We start from the raw sequence: 24541 nt of genomic DNA, 5'->3' as shown, positions 1-24541 counted from the left end.
CTGACTTATGGCAGCTGAATGGAATTTGTAGGAACTATCTCATAAACAGAAAATATAGGGTGTTGAAATTCTGGAAGCACAGACCAAATATCTCAGCATCTTCCTTTGCTCTCTTGGGCCTCGAGTTCAGATGTAGATCTCAAATGGGCCAGGGAAGCTGTGCCACTCAAGATTTCTTTTCATCTTTTAGTTGCTGAGCTCTGGCCTTTGGTCCCGTTCCTATCTCCCAATAGGCTAGGACCAAGGCTACCGCCACAGTGTGCTGCGGTTGCAGAGGGATGTATACTCGTTGCCTGGGAGAGTGCTTGGTGTGTCGCCACCAGCAACTGCTTCCCTTTGCTGAGACTGAGAGTTTTAACACTGAAATGAACTGGGGAAACTTGCTAGATGTAAATCTCTAACTCCAATCGTATGTAGTTTGAATTCATGTCAGTCTCTCAGCTTCAATACTTCTTAGTAATCCTGAAGTGTCAATTTTGCATCACCATGAGGAAGAACTTTATTTTCAGCTTTCACAGATAGCTGGGGGAGAGCCCAATATGGGAGGTGGGAGCAGTTGCTGGTGGTCATACATCAAGCAATCTCATAAGGAAGCAGTGTATATATCCCTCTGCACCTGCAGCACATGGTGGAGGTAGCCTTGGTCCTATCCCATTGGAAGACAAGAAGGCAGGGCCAGGAACAAAGGACAGAACCGAAGGGTAGCCCACCTGGTTGGCCGAGGAGAACTCACACACTTGGTGCTGTCTCTCACCAGGGTGTAGAGCTGTGAAACAGGACTCTCAGTGTGGCCTGGGGCTTCCAAGTCAGTACATGAGTGCCAGCATATGGGAGTAGAAGAGCTAGAGAAGAGCAAAGGCTGAGCTAGAAATAGAGGCACGGGCTCATGCAGAGTGAGGTAAGTATGGCTGTCAGGGACAGAGTGTGTGGGGTCCGCAAGGGGTTCTCTCTCTAAGCCACACATTGCCTATGGGAACCTCCATGGACACTGCAGAGCAGACTTTCTGAAGGAAGGACTGGATTTCTCCTCTTCACTGGGCAACTGGGTGGGGCAATGCTCACAAGATATGGTGAAGGGAGACTCTGCTTATTTTCTCCTCTGCCTCCTGATACCCAGTATATCAGCAGGGCAGTGATGCATCCTGTTAGTGGCCAGGGGCCTCGGTCCCTGCCTTCTGAACCCCTTACTAAGTAAACCATAGCTCTATACTGTGGGATTAACCAGTGCTTTTAATAACAATGCTAGAAGATTATATACTTTTCATTTCCAATCAATCCTCTACAAAGGTATAAACCTCTATCTCGTAAGGCTGTAAGTTTGTGTTTCCTCCTTCTGGGGGGGAGGAAGGAAGTCTTGAGTGCACCCGCCTATGTGCTTCTGGTCTGTGTAGCGCTCACATGCTCCATGACGTCACTGAAGGAGGTCCTTGAGTAGGTCACACTAGGTGTAACAATCAAGGTGGAACCTGAGGGACAACAAGGGCGTTGTCCCCTCGGCACACCTCTGTAGCACTCTGTGACTCTCGCTATTGGGTGTGAGGTTGCAGGGCTGCTCAGGGACCCACCCAACTGTGTTGGCTCACCATTCATTACATTAATTTGCAAATTATTTATCAGCTTTGTGTGAGATCAGCACTGTACACCTTACTCCTCCAAAGCTCCCTGAAGTTAAGTAACTATTCCCACAACTCCCTAGAAGCCTTTTCCAAGTGGTGTAGTCCTAGGAGCTTCTGGACTTTAAAACATACTGTTGAGTTCTTACATTTGTGTTTATTCTGACAGAATGGATTCTTTTAGTGGAATATCATTTTCCAATTAGGGATTTACAACAACGAAAAAGTCACTGAAGTTAGAAGAAATCAAAACTCTGACTGCCTTGACTCTGGGGAGGCTGGTGGTCCCATATGACAGAGTGATCTAGGGAGCCCCCAAACTCCCTTGTCTTCCAGTGCCTTCCTTACTCTGCAGTCTGGCTCTCAGTAAGTCTGTATGGATCCGTGGGCATGCTGGAGGCATAAGCAGAATATGGGCCCTCCTCAGGAACTTGCAGGAATTGGGGGGGAACAAAAGTAATCAGAATCCATATGACCTGGTGCTGGGGTGACAGGGGGATAAGGAGCCACATGAAAGAGCCTGGGAAAACATCCTGCATGCAGGGAATGGCAGATGCTGGACTGATTGAAAACCCCCCACGGTACGCTGCCTACACTGGATCTTTTCTAGAAAGTCAGGAAGTGTATCCGAAGGCTCTGATCCTATTTTCCCCGAAAATACCATTACAGTGAAAGAAAATCACCCAGGAAGAGTCCCCTGGTTCCAGCCCACAGGCAGCTGCCCAGCTGTGCGAGGCAAAGCCAAGCCAGGAAATCACTCATCTTCTGGCTGCCCAGTGATGGAGAACACCCCAGGGGAAGGTTAACACAGGAACATCATCATTAGCATCAGCCGACAGAAGGCCCTTTTCAGGGCCCAGGCAGCCTCCAGGAGCTGCTGTAATGATGGGAATCAGGGGCTAATTACCTCCGACCTGCCCTCAGCACCAACACCCAGCAACAGCAGGCTCTGTAGGCATGCCAGGCAGGCTCTTTCTCCTCTAGTCTGTAAAATTTGACATCTTACCTTAGGACGTGTTTTGCCTGATGAAGGATGCTCACACCCATTGGCTTATTTGTTGTTCGAGTTCTCATTGTTCTTTGACTGGTATGAAGAGAAAGGGTCGGGAGGGTCTAATTAGCCTCAGGCGCAGATCAGAGATTTCTTGTTTTTTGAATTTCTGGGTCATCTCTCCTTCTGGGGTGGGAAAAGAAAAGAAAGGCACATCATCACTTCCATGTGTCGGCACATTCCATGTATTAACCCATCAAGCTAGCATGCCCGCTTGTAGGTGTAGCAACTGCAGCTTAGAGATGCTAAACACTTAGTTCAGCGTTGCCGCTCCTAGCGGAGTGCTGAGAATTGGTCCCAGAGCCGCCTCACAATGTCTTTCCTTTCCCAGGATTTCCCCAGGCACTTGAGCTTTTCTTCTACACCATTCCTGGTGGGGTTGATTCAGTCTATAATGCTGGATCCGGATATGTACGGTTGAGTCTTGTGGAGGGAGTTGGTGCCTTTATTAGCCAACATTACATGTGGTGGGTCCTCTGCAAAGCCTTGTCCTCTGGGGTTGGAGGCTGTCTCTGAATCAGAACTCATCTCTCTGGTGGTGAGGCATTGGGGAATGCTTTGCCCTGCAATTACTGCAGATATGATTGTAGACTTCCTTCAGCTTCCTTCAGAGTAAGAGGAATGTCCTCAGAGACAGCAACACTCTCTACAGAGTCTAGGCCAGGGCCACTAATACCTCATCTTAATTTCAAAGTCCAGTAGCTAGTGGGAGGGTCCACAGTGTCACCTGTCCCTATGTCCTTCTTTAGTCATCTGGGACACTGGCTTGTCCTTGAAGTAACAGTCGTGGTGTGTAAAGTAAAATTGCATTTTGTGTTATTGAAGCAGGGCCAGTAAAGGAGAGCTCCCAGAATTTGCTACTCAGTGAGAAGACTGACATGGGCAATGTGTGAATGGCTGGTAGAACTCAGTGAGGAAAGGACTATCAGAGTGGTCTGGTCCACCCTACTTAACCCTCAGATGCAGAAACTGAAGCCCTGTGATGGGGAGAGACAGCTCTGCCTGGCAGGCAGCTGAGAAGACTGTTTCATAATTCCTCCTCTTCCCTTTTCTCTTCTTCCTCCTTCTCCCCTTTCTCTGCTTCCACCTTCTCCTCCCCTTCTCCTCTTCCTCCTCCTCCCCCTCCTCCTCCCCTTTCTCATCTTTCTCCTTCTCTCCCCTCTTCTTCCCCTCCCTCCCTCCTTCCTTCTCTCCCTTCATCTGTAACTGTGTCCTGCTATTTCCTAAATCCTATATCTCATCTTAATTTTGGCTTAATTTACTAAATGATTTCAGATCAAAATGTTCATTTGGGCTGCAAATTAGCTGAATAATTGCTGTATGAATCTCACAGGAGCACCTCCTTCAGAGATGCCACAGCTTGTGAGCCTATATTACTCAGCCTGTAGTGGAAGATGTCTGCATGGGGGCAGAGTACTTCTGGTTTCCACTGTGTCCACCCTATGACACCCAGGAGCCTCAGGAAGGGTTGAAGGGAAGGCCAGTAGGAAAACTGAGTTGATGAAGACATTGATTTTCCGCATATTAACATATACATTTAAATTGATTCTCCTTATACTCACATATACATTTAAATTGATTCTCCTTATACTCACATATACATTTAAATTGATTCTCCTTATACTCACATATACATTTGCTTTCCTCAAAGTCTGACTTCTTTCAGGGTGAGAGGAAGACTTGGAAATAATTTCAAAGTTTATCTGAAAATCAAATAGTTGAAAATAGCCTCAAGTTATGACAAAGACTTTGAATACAGGAAGGCTCATGCATCAGGATGCATCACCAGTCAGTGTTGTGCAAGATGGAAAAACAATGGAACCTGTTGTATGGAGTAGCCCTGAGAAAGATAGTCTGATGTAGACACTCTGATGATATCTATGTAGATATCTATGTAGATACCATCAGGATTGGGAAAATGTAAATTTTCAAACCTCACTCTTAACAAGAGGGATATCAATGAAATGTCAATGAGAGAAAATAAAGCCATTTTAAGATTAGAAGCAAATTTAAGCTTGTGCTTACCTCTAAATGAAAAGAAAATTCCAGGCAGAAATACTGGAATGAACAACAACAGATTTCACTATTTTAAAAAATCTTCCATCAAAAGGAGTCTGTAATGAAAAGACAAAGCATGAATGTTCTGGATAACTCACCTGTACTGAAACAAAAACCACCAAGACTCTAGTAGGAAAATGGACAAAGACCACAAATAGACAACTGGATCAATGACAAATCAATTACAATCGTTAATCCTTCCATAGTATAAAACATATGCAAACTAGCAAAAACAAAAATTCCATTTTCATCTGCCTTATTGACAAATACTTAGAAGGTACATTTTAAATGTGCTTCAGTGTGTAGAGGACATGAGAAATAGCCTTCTCAGATGATGAGCGATGGTCAGAGGATAAATTGTTACTGTATACATGTGCAACAGAAACCACTCTATATGTACAAGGTAAGTAATCTGGGTTTGAGATTACTTCTTGTGTGACTTGGAAAACTTGAAAGACTTACTGTTTACTTAGGTGCATGTCTGTGTGCCTTATTTTTTGTGCACATATGTTTAGATGTCTATAGAGGCCAGAGAGCATAAGATTTCTTAGAACTGAGTTAAAGGTGATTGTGAACTACCTGATGTGGGTGCTGAGAACTGGACTTATATTGATAAATACTCAATAACTGAGCTATTTCTCCAGCCCCTTATGGTTTATTGATAATGACAATACATTAGAAATAATTCCCAAGGCCATTAATTCTTTTATTTTTCAAGTTTAATAGCTATTAAGGTCTGTTAATATTGTTCATTATAAATACTGTACTAATTGTTGAGGACACATTGGTGAGTGGAAATCACAATGGTCTTTGTTCTTTATGTATTGTAAGAAACCAGTTTGCATTTCCCAATTTAATGGGAAAAGACAAACAATAAATGAATTAGACAATGAATGATTGTTCAAAAGTTATTCTTGGACACTGGAATTTTTGAACATACTAAGTTATGGTATATGCTTAAAATAAGGTACTATATAACCTTGAAAAGTAATATTTAAGAAATAAAAATGATATCTACACTTCCAACAAAATTCTACTGAATGTTTAGTGGGTACAAGGAGCATGGCCAGCATAGGGAAAACAGCCATCAAGCCAAGTGTAGTTCTTACACTCACAGGTCTCCCATAACTGGAAACCATGACACTATTGATTGAGACTGTAAGAGAAATACAAGACCAAGGCAATCTATAGGAAAGGCATGGTTGGTGAGTGTTCAATGATGACTTCCTGGAAGGAGTCTTACCTGTGAGGCTGTTTCCTGTTACAACCACACTACAACTGAATCTGAGTTAATTGTTTCGCACATATGGAGACAGGACATCCAAGAGAGAGCAAATGCTTTGGTTTGGCCTTTAGTGAGGGGTTATTTCTGTGTGACATCATGGTGAAAGCATCTTTGAAAAGGAGAGATCCTATAGAGCCAGGAAGCCAGAGGGAGAAAAGGGAGACAGGGTTGTACTTTCTTAACAACACTCTCACAAGAACTTCCTTTAAGAGATTGGCATTCATTCCTTTAGTGCGGCATGTAATGGACCTCAGTGGCTGATGCCCACAGGGCCCAGGGCTAGATTCTTAGCATCAGAAAAAATAACCCAAAACCCAAGTCAACAACAACAAAATAAAAAAGTGAACAGAAGAAGGGAGGGGAGGAGGGAGAGGAAGCGGAAGAGAAGGTGTCCTCAATAATCTAATCACCTTCCACTATGTTGAACTCTTCAAATTTCTCTACTACCTCCCAACATGGCTTGTCTAGACCACACTTCTAACAGGTGAAACTTTGGAGGGAGAAAAACTTACACAGCCAAGCCTAGCACTATCCAAGCTGGTACCCAAGAACAAGTAGGAATGAGCTAGATAAAAAGAGAAAGGAGGAGAGATGATGTGTCATTCAGGGGTAGAGCCAGTAACAACAGAAACAAAAACTAAATGAAGAAGAGAGGGAAGGAAAGAAAGAGGAAGAGGAGAAAGGAGTGGGAGAGAGAGAGAGAGAGAACACTGCTGTTCAGATCAGATACTGGGCAGTGTACACAAAGGGCAGGAAGCACCCTGCTCACACCCTGTTGGGGCGTCGGTGGCACAGAAAATGTAAAAGCAAAAACAGTGCATGCAGAAATGCATGATGGCATTAAGAACAGTTGGTAGAGTTCACTTCCTACTTTACCCCTCCTGTGAGGTCAGGACTGGGCTTTGGTGGGCTCTCTTCTCCTTCTTGTACATTACCATGGATGAGTCCCTAGCTCTGTCTGTGAGTCTGTCGGTGCTGTGTGGAAACTCAGAGAACACAGCCTGCTCATCTGGGTTCCACGTACTACGTTAGCAAATTGCCCGGAGCAATGAGGGATAGAAAAGGAGCCCTTGCCACCCACAGAGAGTAAGTGGAAAATGGCGATTTTAAGATAAGCTGTTTTCAGGAAACCTGGAGGTTTCTGTTTTGTTTTTTGATAGAAAAAGCACTCTGAATCAAAAGTGTCCCCACATGGTGTGATGTTGGAGGTATGGAGTGAGGGCGGCTTTCTGAGCAGTTGAAGCAAGAGGCATGTCCTCTAAGTCTGAGGCCCAGCCTACGTTCCCTGAGGTGTGGTCAACCTCCATCTTCTGGTTCTTGCTCTTCTATGGACCAACCATCTCAAAGCTGCCCACTGCCAGGGATGAAGGATGCTCTTGGTGATAAGCCCTCTTTCTATTGATGCTCAGGTGAAGCCTACCCAGTTTCTGAGAACCTGATAAAACAACAGTTCTCTCTCTGTGCATCTTTCCCAATCACCCCAATTCAAACAGGCACCTCTTCTCACTTATCTGCCTTTTGCTGTCAGAAATGCTCAGTTAGCAATTATCATTTTACCCTTTATTGTCAGCTGTTTGTCATGGTGTTTATAAACTCTCCTGTTGTGTGATTATAACACTGTTCTCTTCACTGAGAAAGTTCTCTATTCTCTTTCCACTTCCAGGAGGCCCAGCTCAAATCTGCTCTGGATACTCACTCTTTTTATACCCAGATGATGTTCCCTAAAAGAGAGAAACTATATCTGGTTTCTCTTAGCTTCTCTTGCAGTGTCTAGTTCAGTGGCAGAGGCCTGAAGGATGATATAATTCAGTGAGGAGCCAATGAAAACAGGAGACTGGATAGGGGTTTTGGAGGTCTATTTGGATGTGTTATAGATTATAGGTTAGCAGTGTTATGCTCCCCCCCATACTGCTTAGAGTGCTATGCACATAGAAAGTTATTAACAAATATGAACTGTAGCATACTTATTGTTAAATTTATTATTAATGTTATCATTCAATACTGGCATCTCCAGCCAAATATCTGTCACACATTGACAGGTAGGTGTTTGATCCATTGGCTTGTCATGTTTGGGTAAGAAAACTTCCTTCTGGAGCATTCTGAGCTTTTCAGGATTCCTGTAACAACTAGGTTAAATGCTGGCCTTTCCCACCTTTGGGAATGGGTTCCTTGACTATTTCTAGCTATTTCCCAGGACTGGGTTTTATACATAGGAGTTGTGGTAGTGTGAATGTAGTTGGCCCCCATGAGTTCATAGGGAGTGGTAGTATTAGGAGGTGTGGCTTTCTTGGGGTAGATGTAGCCTTGTTGGAGGAAATGTGTCACTGTGGGGGTGGGCTTTGAGGGCTCATATATGCTCAAGCCATGCTCAGTGTGTCAGTTATAGAATTCTCAGCTCCTTCTCCAGCACCAGGTCTGCCTGCATGATGCCCTGTCCCACCATGATAATTCTAAACCTCTGAAACTGTAAGCCACCCCATTAAATGTTTTTCTTTATAAGAATTGCTGTGGTCATGGTGTCTTTTCACAGCAATGGAAACCCTAATTATGACAGGAGTAAAATGCCTATGTAGGCCCTTGTGTCATGTGAAGACATAGGTGGTAAGAACAGATGTCCATATCTTCTGTTATTAAAGACTGGCTACCTGTTTGTCACTCCCATCTGGTGCATGAATGGGACAGTGATCAAAATACTCCATTAGTTCTCAGGGAGCTAGGATCCACTACCATGTGTGAATGTCTTTGCTTCTGTGACTCACTATGGAGGCAGAGTTCGGAGCTCTTGCGCCCAGTTCCAGCATCAGCAGTTTACACAGACAGTCCAGCCAGAATTGGGTGGCTTCACCTTCCCTTTGTGCAGAGATGCCCATGTCTCACAGTCACGCCTTATAGCAAGTCTACTGTGTCTTAGGAAAGATCAAAAGGACAAAACAAACAACTGCGCCAAACCAGCTCAGTGGAGCCTCATGGTTCTGTTGGCTGCTTTCACCTGGATAATTTTTATCCCTTGTTCTTTTCTCCCAGAGTAAAGCTGTTTGATTCCAACAACTGTAGGAGAGCATGGCACAGAAATGATTATTTTTTTGAGGTTGCTGAGGCATCATGACTATGAAGCATACCCACCTCTCTGGGAGAATAGCTTCTGCTGAGAGGAAATCTTTGAGGCTTTTGCTTCCAGTCTTCCACAGGAAGTCCTTACTTGGTCACAAGACAGAGGTGAGGTAGTCACTGCCCAGAGTGGCACTGGTCCATTGCCTGTTTCAGCTCTAGAAACAGGCAGGTATCACATGATGGATTTGAGTCAGAAAGTTCTTCTGGTAAAGTATTTCAGTATAAATCCAGGGCAACTCAGAGAATGGGATTGGCTGAGGGTCTAGGGAGGAGGGGACAGAGAAGGTGACCATACCTCTCTTTCTTGAATTTAAAATACATCCTGGATAGTAAAATCAATGTCAAAGACTATTTGGGGCCAGAGAAGATTCCGAGACTTTCAAAAAATAGAGAAGGGATCCTCATCCTTCTCAGATGGGCCAGGCTGATTCCAGAGACAGGCTTATGGTGAGGGAGGCTCACCTTCCTTGACCTACCAGGAACCATCTGAAAGTGTACAAAATTCTACAGCCCCTATCATCCTCTGAGGCAGTGGTAAATTTTTTAAGGACCTTTCCCTGGGACATTCTCTACAGTGTGCCTGAGCTGTGTTCTTCCTATGTAGAGCTCTATGTCATACTTGCCTGCAACAGAACAGGACTTAACTTTTACATTCTGGGAGCTCTTCTAGTCTCTTAGAGAATCTGTTGGCTCACCAGTGAAATAAGATGTGTTGGTGGCTTCAGCCTCTTCCAGTGTCTTTCCTGTGATTGGTTGCCCTGCTTATGAGTGCATGATGTTTGGTTTGAGATGTCCCTGAACACTGCAGTCTCCATAGTGGGCAAGACAAAGCCTGATTCCAGGGAAGCCAGGGACATCTGAGTGATATGTCTATCCTACACTTTCTGTAAAACCTGTGATTGTGAAAGGAAAAATCTAAATCCTGTTGTGGTGGTTGGGTGGGTTCTAGGTTGTAAGGATGGTCGGGTATCAAGGCTCTAGAATGAGCAAATGCATCACACTCATTCTGACACCTTGGGCTGTGTGGTTAATTTTGGTTTACAGTTCTCCTCATAAGTGATCAAGCCAAGATAAGAAGGTCTGCCTCACCTAGATCTGACTTCCTTTGCTTTTCTCCAAGGCTTTGCTACCCTTCACTCTGGACCTAAAATCACATCAGTGAGATCCACTGGGCTGTAACTTTAGAAGTTGGCTTGAGAGTAGATGGGGGTATATGGGAGGGTTTGAAGGGTGGGGCAGTGGAGGGGAAATTAAATTCCAATATCAAAAATAAACAACAAAAAGAAGCCTGCTCATTGATGGGGCCATCTATTGGGGTGTAAAGTAGAGAGGATACCTCAAAACCTCAAATGGGGGAGAGAGGAAATTGCATATCTGCTCTATCTTAAAGTCCAACCAAACTATTATATGGCTCAGCATCAGGGCCAAGAGCTAGCAGAGGGCTGCTGCTTTCTGGATGGATCACTGCGGTAATGGCTTTTCTTTCCTTTGAGTTCTGCCAAAGTTGGATGAACCTTGTGGACTGAATTGGTGGACATAGTGAAGAAACCTTCCATCTTCAGTGACTGTCTATGGGCTACTCCTCCAACTGGGTTTGGGAAGGGCAGGGTGTTTGCTGTGTCTTTTACATTATTGTAGCATCAGATTCTCTCAGGACCAAGGCTGGCTTCCTTTCTTGGACCAATGATGAGTTTCTTGTCCAAGTATGGAGGGGATGCAGTGGATTCTGGTGGTTTGAAAAGGAGCATAAGGGAGGGATGGAAAAGAAACACATGCAATAAACTTCACAGGCCAACCATATCCTTTAAATGTCTTGTGTGCTGGGTCCAAAGGTGGATACACACTGCACATGGACTCTAGCTCCTACCCCATGTGGGCAGGGTACAGAAGGTCAGAGAAGACAACCGCACTCATTTGCTTCCATCTGATGACAGAAGAAGAGTTGTTCTGCCACGCAGGTGACACACCTGACTTCCCTGTCCCTCCGGACACTCATGAGGTGCATCCTGTGGCAGATGCAGCACTTATCTGTTTGGTTCATTCATTGGTGAGGTCCCCTTTGCCCTCTTTTCCTCCTTAGCTTTTAGAGGCAGTGGCGCTAAAGTGATCTTCTCATCCATGTCTCCACAGAGCTCATCCCCTCCATAAAATGTCAGGATGTTTCACACTAAGGGACAGTATGACTCTTGTTTTCAAACTAAGAGACTGATTCTGGAAAAGCCACTTCTGTCCTGAGAACCAGCGTGACCTCTGCCTCTAGTGACAATGTTCAAAGGAAGTCATCTCCTTCTAGCTCCTCTGTCCTTCTCTCTTACCCCAGGTCTTTTTGGTGACAATGTGTGACAGGGGCCTCATTCTCATCTCCTTTCTGGCTCCCTGCCTGTGACCCAGGCTGCACCATCCAGCCTTAGCAATAAGCCCTGCCTATATTCCTTGAAGGCTGCAGCCAGATTAATCATCCCAAGGCTCTGCTTTGATGATATCCCTTTTATAGACACATAAAAAGAAGCATTTAGGCAGCCAGTCATGCTAAATCTTAACCATCTTTACAGAATTTTTAGTGCGGCCCATCAAGATTGTCACTAGCCCTGAAGGTCCACATTTACGGTGCCCATGAAGTCACTTCTAGGCAGGAGGTGGTGGTGCCGGGTATTGCCCACTTGACATATCACATCCATGCTTGGTCTGGTTATGTAGCATGACTCTCCTTGGACCTACAAGTGTGCCTTGCAAATCATATCATGGCCTCATTGTCCTTAGGTCCACCAGGAGTTGTTGTTTTAACATGTTCAATACTTTATATGTGACTCCTTGTTGATAAGTGAGTAGTCACATCATGGTATGTGTCTACTCATGTGTAGAAGATGTGCTTTGTTGACTTGTCTGCAAGCTTTTGAATATGCAGATTCAATACAATGCCCCTAAAGTGGCATGGTGATTGTCAATTATCGGGGAGTTCTGTCTAATTAGTGGATATTTGCTCCCCTGGCCTATGTATGCTGCCTGGTGGAGACTGAGTTGATGTTGATTCACAGGGTCACTGACCACCAACTTGACAGTGTGCTGTCTTTGTTCTTTCTCTGACGGAAGCATTCCATGTGCTGCAGGATGTGAATGGAATGAATCTCCTGCCTCTCACCTTCAGAATTCAGAGGAAGAAGGCCCCCTCCCTTCTCCATGTTAAGGGAGAAGGAAATCTAGCTATTAATTTCGGCAGAGATGGTAGTCCTTTTCAGCCATCCCAGGACAAGATGCCTACTTCAGGAAGTGCAGGCCTCTCCAAGTGTGCTCTTAGTCCTGGAGCACCCAAGGCGAGGGCAGGGCAGGCTGGAGCCTTCTTGCCTTTGAGGAATAGTTGAGAAGAGGACAGCTCTGTTATGCACTGCAGCCTTAGCCTGAGCCTGTGCAGGGAGCTGGCACTGCTATGCCATTAAATAATTAACTGGTACTTCGTAGAGTAAAACACGCGTTGGTCTGGGTAAAAGGCTAGATTAATTGCTTTCACTTAAGCTGTGTATTGTGTTTCCAGGAGGGCAATAAGAAGGGAGAGAATGTGGGTTTGAAGGCAAGCTGAGAGGCCGTTTCTCAAAAGATGACAGATGCCCCTCTTCTCAGGGAGTTGGGTCTGTTTAAGTAGACACTGAAGTCGGTAGGATAGCAGGGTTACCTATCCTGGGCTCTGGTCACCTTCCATAGGCTCTGTATGAGCCTGGGTGATGGACATGGCGATCCAGATTTTTGCTGATGGGTGGCATGTGACTGGCTGCCTCTGATGGGCTGACCTACTTCTGCAACAGAAGAGACACCATCGGGCTGCTTTTTTTTCCTGATGCTGTGGTTGGAAAAGCTCTGAGTCATTACACACCTGCTTTCTGGGCCTTGCAGAAGATGCCGGGTGTTTAAAGCAAGGGCATGTCCAGGCCATGGACATTCACAGTTGCCTGTGATGTTGATACATACACGAGGTAATGAGGGGGGAGTGGGGAGGCACAGGGTCAGCACTTGCTTCACAGCTATCATTTGCTGCATCCCCCCCCCGCCATGTCCTGTCTTTAAAGATAGAGGCTGTCCTTCCTCTCCAGGCTTCCTGCCCTGAATACAGTATCCATGGACTTTGCCACCAGATGGCCTGGCACATTTGCCACTATGTAGATGGAGTCTTCTGGAGTTGTGCAGTGAGGAACCTTGATAGTAGACACATAAGAGTTTGTTTCGAGTGGAAACTGACAATGGAGAAGTTGGCCAGGGGGACAGAGATGGTTTTAACAGCTGGAGGCTAGCTGCAGGAGGTGGAACTCCAACAGGGCATTAGTACATTTCAGTTCTATCCTGAGCTGAGTTGGGGACTCTGGCATTCTGGGTGTTACTATCCTTATCAGCATAGACCTCCTCCACCAAGAAGGGCTTTCTGTCTGGAGTGCTTCCCACTTGTGGGGGTGCTACCCTGTGGCTCTTAGGTTTAGGCTCAATGTCTGAGAGTAGATGATTCAAAGATCCATATGTGGTTATTCTTGGAAAAGAGGCCCAGTAATACTGCTGGTGGAATGAAAGGGAACATTTCTTCAAGAAACTGTCACAGCTGTGAAGCACAGCAATGGCTGTGTGTGTGTGTGTGTGTGTGTGTGTGTGTGTGTGTGTGTGTGTGTGTGTGTTTGAAGAAGTCTGGGAGGGATATCCATAGGGCAAGAGAGACAGGTAAATGCAATCAGCCACACAAATGTTCAGTGGATTGGAACTGAACTTCAACCAGGCCCAGGCAGGGGATGCCAATTCCAGACTGGCACAGCTGGGCTGCATCTGCCTGTATCTACACTTTGGGTCTGGGCCTGGCAATCCTCCTTTGGGGTACAGGGTGCTTTCTTCAGCTGCAGGACTGTTCCTAATTCACAGTGTTTTATGGGGAGGATTGCTAAAGTGTACTCTGAAGTCTGCAGCACCTTCCACTCTTTCCTGACATCTTTCTCCAGTGCTTCTTGTTCACGTGAGTTTTTCATGTCATGACGAACATGTTTCAGTGATTCATAGGAGTGGGCTTGGGCATCTATATGGGACTTGACAAAAAAGTTGATAGCATCTTTTATGTCACCTAATGTGTATGAGAAATTACAAGATACACAGTTTTAAGAAAGATGAAATAATATTAGATGAATAATAATGGATAGCACACAATATATTTGTATAAAACTTATAGAAATCTGTAAGCCCTTTTAAGTGAGAAAGCTGAACTGGCTTTCTTTCCTCAGCACAGTCCTTTTAATATGTCGGTGTCCATGTTCAAAGGCGCAACACTGTAATTCACACCTCAGACACTGAGATCATTTGTTCAGATTCCAGCTAGATATCCGTGACAAGGAACTTGTTCACACGAGTAGGTGTTAAAAGTTTTAAAACCATTTTTACAGCCATTCAGAATTTTACAACAGTTGAAATTATATTTAAAGCCTTGAATAGTTCTTCCTTTTCTTCCACCGATAAAAGTAATGTTGGGATGCCTTGTAATAATATCAATGGAGTTCTTACTATACTTTTTTCAAAGCAGGCATTTGGAAAAACAGAGGCTGTGTGCTCTGCTAGAGAGAGTGGCTAGCTTGCATGATAAATGACATGACCCCTGGACACAAATGGACAGCCAGTCCCAGATGCATCATACAGATTCCTGCTCTCAACCTACAGACACCTGCAGCAAGTCCTGGCCCAGCCCCAAGGAAGGCTTTGGGCTCCCTCAGGGGAGGGGACAGATCCCCCCCCCCCCCACTGCTGGTCAGGAGGAGAGGCTGCTGGAGCATAGTACAGTTGGTAGAGGCCCTCCTTGGCCATAGTCCCAGTAGCACCCTGCTGGGTTTGAGCTACCCTGAGAAGCCACAGGCGGAAGCTCAGACCTGCTGGGCTAACCTGGTGTTCTATCCTCAGGACTCACTGCTCGCTGTCCTGGCCCACTGACCTGTCTCACTGCCCTGTGAGAAGCTGTTTAGCATATTGTGTGTGGTGACAGTTCAAGACCCCCACGGTGCCACTTACCCTCCAGCTCTTCCTCCATCTGCTGCATACTGAGCAGATTCCACTTCTGCTCCTCCTTGACTGAAGAAGCAGGGATTCTTCAGCAGATCTCCCATTTCTTTTCTTTTGTATTTTGAGTGTTTTGTCCCTTAACTTTGTTCTTTCTCCTACTTTTTAGTAACTAATATTTAAAAATTTATTTTTCGAAATCTTCGTGTATGTATATAATGTTTTGGGATTATATCCATCCCCACTACCTCCCATCAGCTCCCTATGCAACCCCCCCAAACACATCTCCCTCCCAACTTTATGCTTTTTTCCTCTTTAAATAATTAATAACCTGCCGAATTCAATTAGTGATGCTCATATGCACATGGGTGTGTGACTGACCACTGGGGCATGGGCAGCTTACCTGTGGCTGCATCATCTCTTTGCCTCCACAGCAATTCTCTTTCCCTCAGCAGCCAGCCATCAACTGAGAATAGCCCCTAACGTAAGCATGGAGACTTGGGAGCACCCCTCTCCATCCCTGCTGGTTGATCTTGTGTAGGTCTTGGGCAGGTGATTACAGCTGCTGAGTTCATGTGTGCGATGATCTTGTCTTGTCTAGAAGATAGCACCTTAGAGATCTCTTCACCATTGTCCTGCTCTTATACATTATCAGCCTCCCCTTCTGCAACGTTCCTTCTGCCTTTGGTGTCGGGAGATTGATAGACATGGCTTATCTGTGGCTGTGCACCCAGAGTCACTTTTTCTCTGCACTTTGAAAGTTACAGATCTCTATGTTATCCCATCACCAACTGCCAAAAGAAGCTTTGATGACCGAGGTTGAGGTTTATATCCATGGGCATAAAAATAATATCTAGAAAGCAGTTTGACGACATGACCGTTTAGCAAGGCAACACTAGTATTCTTCCCTAGGCCTATGAACTCCACAAACGTGGGCTTTTGAATAGGCTTATAGTACCAGGCATGAAATCCCTCCTGTTAAACAGGCCTCAAATCCAATCAGAATGCAGCTGGTTATCCCTATAACTGGTGTGCCCTGACTACACCAGTGGGCACATCTTACTTGGCAGATTGGTATTGTAGCATGCAGAGGCCAGCACTGAGACCATTGAAGTCATCCTCCTGCTCCCTGCCCTTCCTTTAGCAGCCTGTATAACACCTTCTGATACTATGAAAGCTAGCCATCAGGTAGAGAGTTTCCTGGTCAGTTCAAGATTAATTTCTCTGTGTTCTGCCAAAAATGTGTCATGTCTTCAGCAATAAGGTCTTGCCATCTAGTTATGGTGGCCAACCAAGAACAGTGCCAATAGCCTATATTGCTTTGGGTGCTTATAGGGTCCCCCTGCCCAATAACTCATGGGGAAGTATCCCAAGCCCAGCACTAAGATTATCATCTGACAGTCCACATCTTCTGGGAGCAGCATTGGCCCCTCAGTACAAAGTACCTCAGTTCAGACTCCCTTTTTGAATTATGTTTTAAAATTAGCTTTCAGATTGGTGGGTTTCCATAAGGCTTCTTCATACCTCCTTAGTTTGGGTCAGCTCCATTTTCCCCTCCATCTCCCATCCTCTAGCTCCATTCCTGCTTATACCTTTCACTCCCAGTCCTCCACTTTGTATGTGTTCTGTTATTCCCCTATAATAAAATTTCTTTCTTGAGTTGCAAGATACCTTTTCCACACACCCTTCATTTTTGTTATGCCCCTCTCTGTTTCCTTATTTCCCTTTCTTCTTACTCCCTGTTCATGCTTGAAGCTTTCTGCCCTGGTGTTCCCACTTTGCCTTGGGTCCATCCACCCTCTTTCTTATATTTTTATTTGCGAGTGTGTACACTCTCCATGGTGTGGGTGGCATGGATGAAGAGGAGGCTTGATGTCTCATCTGACTCTCCATGAGTAGGTTCTCTCTAGCATCTCCCACACTTCTATCCTCTCCATTGCCCAAGATGCTCTCCTCTGGGAGACTGCTGATACCCTCTTTTCCTACCCTGTTCTTGATGCTTTCTTCACTGTCTGGCATATCTGAACATGGTTTGCTGGGATTCTCCTGTTCCTCTCTGCTCACTCAGCCTTCAGCTTCATGCCATCTGGATCCTGCAGCAACACACAGCAGAAACTGCTTTCTCAAAGGTCACTGGAGACAGAAGCACCAGCCTGATGGCATTTCCTTGGTCTTCTCTTCCCGCCTCTCTGCGTGATCAGACGTTGATGGTTGCCTTTCATGTCTTAGTTCTTTCCTGTCTCAGCAGCATGCTTCCCTTGGCTCCTTCCTTAGTCACAAGAGCTCCTTTTACCTCTGCTGGGAGGATAGGCATTGAAAATAAAGACCTTTGCAGCAGGAGAGAAGGTAGGGCCCAGCAGGAGAGGCACAGGACCTATTCTTTCCTACTCCTGGACATGGGGACATCAATGGAGTTATCCTTACTGCTTTGAGTTCCTGTTCAGATTTTATTCCTTGCCATTTCAGGGTAGTGAGCCTCCACAGCTGGCAGAAATATACCCTGTGTCTGTTTAAGGATCAGCAGAGAACAGATTAGTGACCAGAGCCTGTTTTTTTCTGGATCAGTAACTTAGATCAAATGCAAATCTCCAGAAACAGCTCACAGCCCTGCTGCCCATCAGCCTTCCAAGCAGAGAAGCTGAACTAATCTGTCTGGTGCCCAGGCCAATGAGGTTCTCTCTGGAAGGTGTATGTGCTGGCATCCTCTTTCTCTGCAGCTAGCTGAATAGGTGACAAACTGTTTTCTGCTTCCTGCTCTCTCAGCAGTGGTTAGTGTCTTCACTACTTAGCACACGGAATCCAAAAGTTAGATCAGACTAGTTCTTGTCTTAAGCTTGCTCCAGAGCAGGGCCTGGGTACCATCTGTTTAGTGGACAATAATGCAGAGTAACTGAGACGGTATTAGTAGGAAAATGCTGCTTCTCCAAGGTGCATGACCAAGCCAGCTCCTGGGGTTCTGGGAAACTCTGGTAGATGTCTCCAAGAGTTCCCTGAAAGAGGAGCCAGCAAAGTGGAGAATGGTCCCTGGAACATTAATGTGATCCACTCCCTGACCTCTGGGAAGAGCAGAAATCTAAGCATTAATGCCAGAAAACCTCTTCAACAGTAAGATTTGAAGAGTACCCTGTAGTTGAGCAGAAGGGGAGCAGAGAAGTGGTACCCCCTTCTCCCAATGTCATACCCTAAGTAGCCCTTCATTTGACTGCTCATCTGTGGTCTATAGAACAAAGTGGTAAACACAAGGAAAGTGTTATGGGTCCCAGAAACAAATCTAGCACAGTAGCACCCCCAAGGGTGTGGACACTTTCATCACAGTGACCAGAAATGCAAGTGGCAATGTGAAGTTTGTCACAGGCATGTGCTCTCGTGGAGGCAATCTTAGGAACTGGACCCTCATGTATGTGATGGGACACCAAGTCTAGGGAGACAATGTCAGAAATGAATTATTAGACACCATAGCAGCATCAAATATAACACAGCTTGGTGTGTGTGTGTGTGTGTGTGTGTGTGTGTGTGTGTTTTCACACCAGGTCACATAAGTGTGAGAGCAGAGAGAAGAAAATACGATTTTTTTCTTTATGAAAAGTGGCACGTCCAAGGTCCCACTGCCAAAGTCAAAGCAGGACTCCCATCGTTGACTCTGGAACTCCCTCGCTCAGCTCGAGGTACAGTAGATGGTGCGGGTGCCAGTAGGGGTGGCACTTACTAAGGTCATCAGACCTCCACAAGACCACTCTCAGTGAGTGTCTTAGTCCAGATACACAAAACTGCAGAATTGAAGACAATGGGGGCAGAGTCTGGCCTTGGGCAGCCATGGGGTCGGTCACCAAGGCTGTGGTGGTGCTTGCCAGCTGCACTGTGAGTCTGCATGTGGAGAAGACAGGAAGGAGAAGTCATGTGCACAGTGCAGATAGCCTGGGACTTCAGAAGGGTTCAGGCTCTCCTTTATATGCACAGGGTCTCAGGAGAGCTTTCAATGAGACCTTCTACCTTCTCTTCTTAGTTATGAAGAACTGTAGCTGGCATCAAGGCCCACCACACGTCTTCATTGCTGCAATATGCAGACGTGTGACAAACCATGCCTATTCAATAAGAGCTTGAGCATTCTCAGTAGATTCTTGAGCTCTCTCCTGGGCTCCCTGAGATAAACGATCTCTCTAGTTATTGTACTGTGTAGACAGATACCTGGGCTTGATGCTCCATAGCCATCAATCAACAGGCAAAGGAAAAAGTACAGTTTTGTTGTTGTACTGGAGATTGAATCCAGGGCTTCTCACATGGTCTACAAGTACTCTACCACTGAGCGACATCCTCAGCCCAATACCCAGAATTGCAAAGCCACCCCTGGTCATTTTTGAGGACTGTGCTTGAAGAAAGAAGAAAGAACATCCTTACCAGTCTGAGTCCTGGACCCTGAGATCCTGCTTCTGCACAGGGGAACACCACAGGCTTCTGACTCCTGAAGAATCCATCCTCAGAGCCTTCGGAGTACTCCTTAGTGGTCAACTGGGAAGAGAGGGCCTTGCCATCTCCAGGCTGGAGAGAGGAGGCCTATGGCTACTCAGTGGGTAACAGGGCGGTAAAGTCTGTGCAGTTGGCAACATTTTAAAAGGCGACCCAAAGCCCATTGAAAGATGCAATATTTGTCCAACAATATGTTTGAGATCAGGAAGGGTTTCATAGTGTTTATCCAAAAGAATAAAATGTTAATAATCTTTTTGTGAGTTGAGACTTTGACTTTCTTTTTCTACTATTGACATGGTGCACTGCCTTATTAGGTTTGAGATGTGTGTGTACACACATGTACCAGTTTCCTTATCAAAGGATTCCTCTGCCTGGAGTGGGAGTGTCAGTGGCTGTTCCAGACTTCTCTGCTTGTGACTTCAGGGTGGCCTGTGTCAGAGCTGTGTCAATGATGCTCATCCACACATGCCCATTGATTCACCCACTGACAGCTGCCACTGGGCAGTAACTTTGGAAACCTGGCCCGGTCTTGGCATGAGTTGAAATGCCAGTGTTGGAATGGTGGCTCTCGGTCCTCAGACAGGTCTTTCTAAAAAGCCCCTTATTATTAAATTTTTTCTTTCTTTGTTTTTGAGACAGGGTTTCTCTGTGTAGCTTTGGAGCCTGTCCTGGATCTTGCTGTGTAGTCCAGGCTGGTCTCGAACTCTTAGAGATCCATCTAGCTCTGCGTTACCACCACCCAGAAAAGCCCTTTATTCTTAAGAACCTACAGTTTTCCCATCAAAATTTTGCAGGACTTTCAGAACTCTACCTGGGGCGGGGCGGGGGAGGGCGCACTGAAACATTTGCTAGTCTCCATGGCCACCTCTGAGAAGTGCCGGAACTTGTCATGAGTGAGCATGTACATCTTTGGTTGGTTAGACTTGGCTTCCACACACCTGCTTTGTTCTTGGACTCACTGTAAAGCAGGGCCAGTTGTTAAAGTCCAGTGACACTTACTTCTCTGTGGGACAGGGAACATGACAGTGTCCCTCAGTACAACTGATATGCCATTAAGTAAAGTAAAGTGTGTGAGACTCTGAAGCTAGACACCACCACATTGCCAGGGCCTGGTGATTTCTTAATATGAATATATTTTGTGGACTTGAAATGTACACTTCTCTCTTGCATCTCACTGTGTTTGCAACAGAAACAGAAATTAGAATGCGCCTAGATTTCAGGCAAGGGCTTCAATGGAGTGTTGGCTGCCACATGGTGCTCATGGCCAATGGATATAGAGACATCCCAAACTCCAGCTTCAGAACTGCAGCCTGGGAGTTTGTGGCCTAGAAACACACCCAGGGACACCACATATGGGTTTTCTAGGCCTGTAGAAATAAGACTGCCCAATCCGTGAGTTGGGCACACTTAGTAACATTCTTGGAGCAGGAGACAAAAGTAGGCTCACTGTACATAACTGCAAAGCTCACTTAAGGGCTCCCACAGGCTTTCTGATATTATATACTTCCCTATGAAAGTGTTGCATCAGCCCCCTTGTGATATATAGAGGCAATATTATGTGGGAAAAAACTGAGCAACACAAGCTGCGAATGAAGAAGTGATACAGAGGAGTTGGATTTGAATGTGAAGAGGTTTTAAGAATATCTTAATTTCCTTCACTGATTTTTCCCTTTTTACATATGTAAAAGCATAATCTGTAATAAAAAGCACTGCCAAAAATAATTCTCAACAGCCTCGTTGAATAAATATCAAATAAAAACCATGTCATAAGAATGCACCACACTTCAGTTTAATTGGCAGTCTTTTTTCTTAACACATAGTATGCATAATAATAAATATGATAGTTTCATAAGTGTCTTAGATTTAGTGAGACGCAGCATGTAAGGCACAGTAGGTAAGACAATGCTCCTCATGTGACATAGCCATCTGGCTGTGTTTTCTCCCCTCTGGATGACCTCAGGTGGTGTATCAGGTTTTCTTTGTGATGGTTGATTTTCCTTTTTTTCTTCTGTGTTTGTGTGTGTGTGTGTGTGTGTGTGTGTGTGTGTGTGTGTTGTTTTGTGTGTGTTAATGTGGTGAAGTGTGGAGCGGCCGTTTGGTAAACACCAGTCTAGATGTGATTAATATTGGCAAGTGAGTGACTACAAACAGTAGAAGAGATTATCTTTCATACTGTGAATCCTTCCAACTAGGTGAGGGCCTCGACCTCAAAAGCCGAAGTTTCTCGAAGAGGGAGGAACCGAACTTTACCTGAATGACCTGCCTCTGGCCTTCCCAGCTTCCATGCTCACTTGAGTCAATTCTGCACACAATCTGCCTCTCTGGAAGACCCTAATGCAAGTGTTTTAAATTTGCTAAATGATTATTGCACAGAAAGAGAGCCGAAAAGCAAAGGCAGAGAGTAGCCTTGCAGAGTCACACGATGAGAGAACATGCTTTGTAACATGTACACGATGTAACAGGGTACACGATGTCTACCCTGGCTTTGTGTGAGGCTGGTGAACTCCTTAAAAAAATAAACTTCTATTAAAATGTTTCATACAATATATTTTTATTATATTTTTTCCCACCGTCCCCAGCTTATCCCAGATCTTCTCTGTCTCCCTACCTACCATACTTAGATTCTTTCTCTCTCTTGCTTATCCATGTTCACAGCTGCTCTATTCATAATAGTCAGAAATTGGAAACAGTTTAGATGTCCATCAACTGATGAATGGATAATAGAAATGTGGTATAATTACACAGTGGAACAGTGGAATATTATTCTGCTGTTAAGAAAAAATGAAATTTACTATGGATGGAGCTAGAAACAATCATCCTGAGTGACGTAACTCAAACCCAAAAGACAAATATTGCATGTTTTCTCTTTATGTGTAGGTTAGCTTTTAAACCTTTGAGTTGTGTGCTTCAATTTGGATAACCACACATGTTAGGTAGCTAGCAGGTCACCAGAGGGGAGGAGGGGAACTCCCAAGGATGACAGACACTTACGCCTATCTGTGATCCTCACATTTTCTGTAGACTCATGTGACTAATTTTGGCTGACTCATACAGGCATTTATATCTGTCTTAAGCAATTACCACTTCACTAAATTTGGCCCATTTTTTTGGTATGTTATTTGGCACTCAGTGGGGTGTCTTTTGGGGCCCCACCATCAGAGAGGGACCTGCCAGCTGCAATTATGGAAGCTGGGTGGATGGAGGCGCTGCCCTTGCAGGTGCCAGTATGGTGGCACCGATTATGTCCTCATTGTAGGCACCAAGCAGTTGTCTCCAATTCTCTCTTCACAGCTCAGCCTCTCAAGATTCAATTGCTGTGGGCTTGAGCTGCACGTGGGCAGAAGTGAGTGAATTGTATTAATGGTTTCCCTAGCATAATCCATCATCCCCTCAACAATGCATTTCTGGCAGTTAATTAGAATCCACACAGTGGAATAACGAACATCGTGTTTAGAATTACAATCTATTGCTAAACAACAGACCAGACAGCTCATTCTCCCCCATCACCCTGGATGTCCTAAGTGTTTGGCTTCTGAATCCCATTTAGTACTCTTTAGCCAGAAATTCTGCCGAATGGTTGCAGATGGCTTAATCACATCTGTGTGGTGGAATCTCTCTATGTGCCCATGGGTGAGAGATAAAAGAGGAGAGAGTTGGAGCGGGAGAGATGGCTTTGCAGATAACAGCACCTGAGTTACGGGGCTCATACTCTGTTCTGGGCTCTGTGTGCCTGTGCACATGTACCTGCTGAGACACACATTCACACACATGTACTCAAAAGTACATATTAAAGTACATCTTTAAAAGAGGAGGGAGCAGAACTTGGCTTTCAGAGAAGGGAAGAAGCCTCTACTTCCCAAAGCAAGAAGAGGAGATCTCTGCCTTGGGATGAGCCTCTAGGCTCTTCTGTGGGTGTCTCAGAAGGAGGAAGACTCACAGAGTTGGAGTTAACAGGGGCCTCGGAGACGTAGGCCTCACCTCTTCCCCAGTCAGAGTCTCCATGGAGATAGTGGCACGCCCTCCCTCCTACCTCCCAGCCTGCTGTGATTTCTTTTGCTTAGGGCGTGGCTTCAGTCAGGCCCAGGCAACTCTCTCAGGGGATCAATGGCTCTCACAGATCCCTTTGCTGGCTTCAGAGAGATCTCTAGTGTCCTTGGCACCTCCAGACAGTAGATGATTGGCAAATTCAAAATGTCTCAGTCTGGTTGCCCCTAAAGTTGGTCTCTAGCCCTGTGGCTCAGCTGTGGAAGGAAGCACCCACCTATGACAAGTGTCCTTGGTTTTGATAGCAAGGAACTTCATTTCCATTTTTCTGGTGTCATTATATGAGTGGGTTTTGCCCCCTTCAGGGACTAAGGGGACCATGTCTGTGGGGGAGAAGTTTCTGAGACTCTGCCTCTGAGAGAATCAAGGTTGCCCAGCCACCTGGTATCCATGTCTCCAAAAAGAAGACTCATGCTGCATTGTCTGAATGTATTCCCCAAATGTGGAAACTTAATCTCCAATGTAGCAGGACTGGGAGGTTTACCTCAGGTCATGGGCTCTTCCTAGCTGGCACTCTAATGGGAATAGGCTAAAGAAGTGTGTCTGTTCCACTATCACTCTCTGGCCATGTTACCCATGTCCAAACTGTGATGCAGCCTCTCCCCAGCCGCAGTTGTGGGTGGCCCAGTTTCAGAAACCAGGAGCCAAATAACTTTATCTGTTTAGCATAAGTTATCCAGTGCGCGTTCTTTCTATCAACACAAATGGACAGAGTCACCGTCATGTTTCTGTTGGTAGTTGGCCCTGCAAGGGCTCCTGTGTGCACACACATGCTTCTGTGCTCTTGGTTTTCCCTCTGGCTTCCCACCAGACAATTCCCATGGAATCCCTGAGACAAAAGCCCAGCTCCATAGCACTGGCTGGTCCCAGGTGTCACCAGACACGGGAACAAGCCAGCAGGCTTAGTCT

At 45.5% G+C, this 24541-nt stretch overlaps 1 protein-coding gene across 1 annotated transcript in view; it reads left to right on the top strand.

Annotated features, from left to right (window-relative positions):
* The window catches only part of LOC118586852 (atherin-like), a 36286-nt gene extending 14242 nt beyond the window's left edge, over positions 1-22044 (top strand). Inside the window, exon 2 of the mRNA XM_036192225.1 lies at positions 21781-22044. Within this exon, the coding sequence (XP_036048118.1) occupies positions 21781-21846 (66 nt within the window). The 3' untranslated portion in view covers positions 21847-22044. The remainder of the gene's footprint in view (positions 1-21780) is intronic.
* Positions 22045-24541: the final 2497 nt, after the last annotated feature.

Source organism: Onychomys torridus, chromosome 7 (genome assembly GCF_903995425.1).
Source record: "Onychomys torridus chromosome 7, mOncTor1.1, whole genome shotgun sequence".
Taxonomy (NCBI): domain Eukaryota; kingdom Metazoa; phylum Chordata; class Mammalia; order Rodentia; family Cricetidae; genus Onychomys; species Onychomys torridus.
Note: the sequence above shows the minus strand (reverse complement) of the source record. Positions and strands in the feature narration are given on the sequence as shown.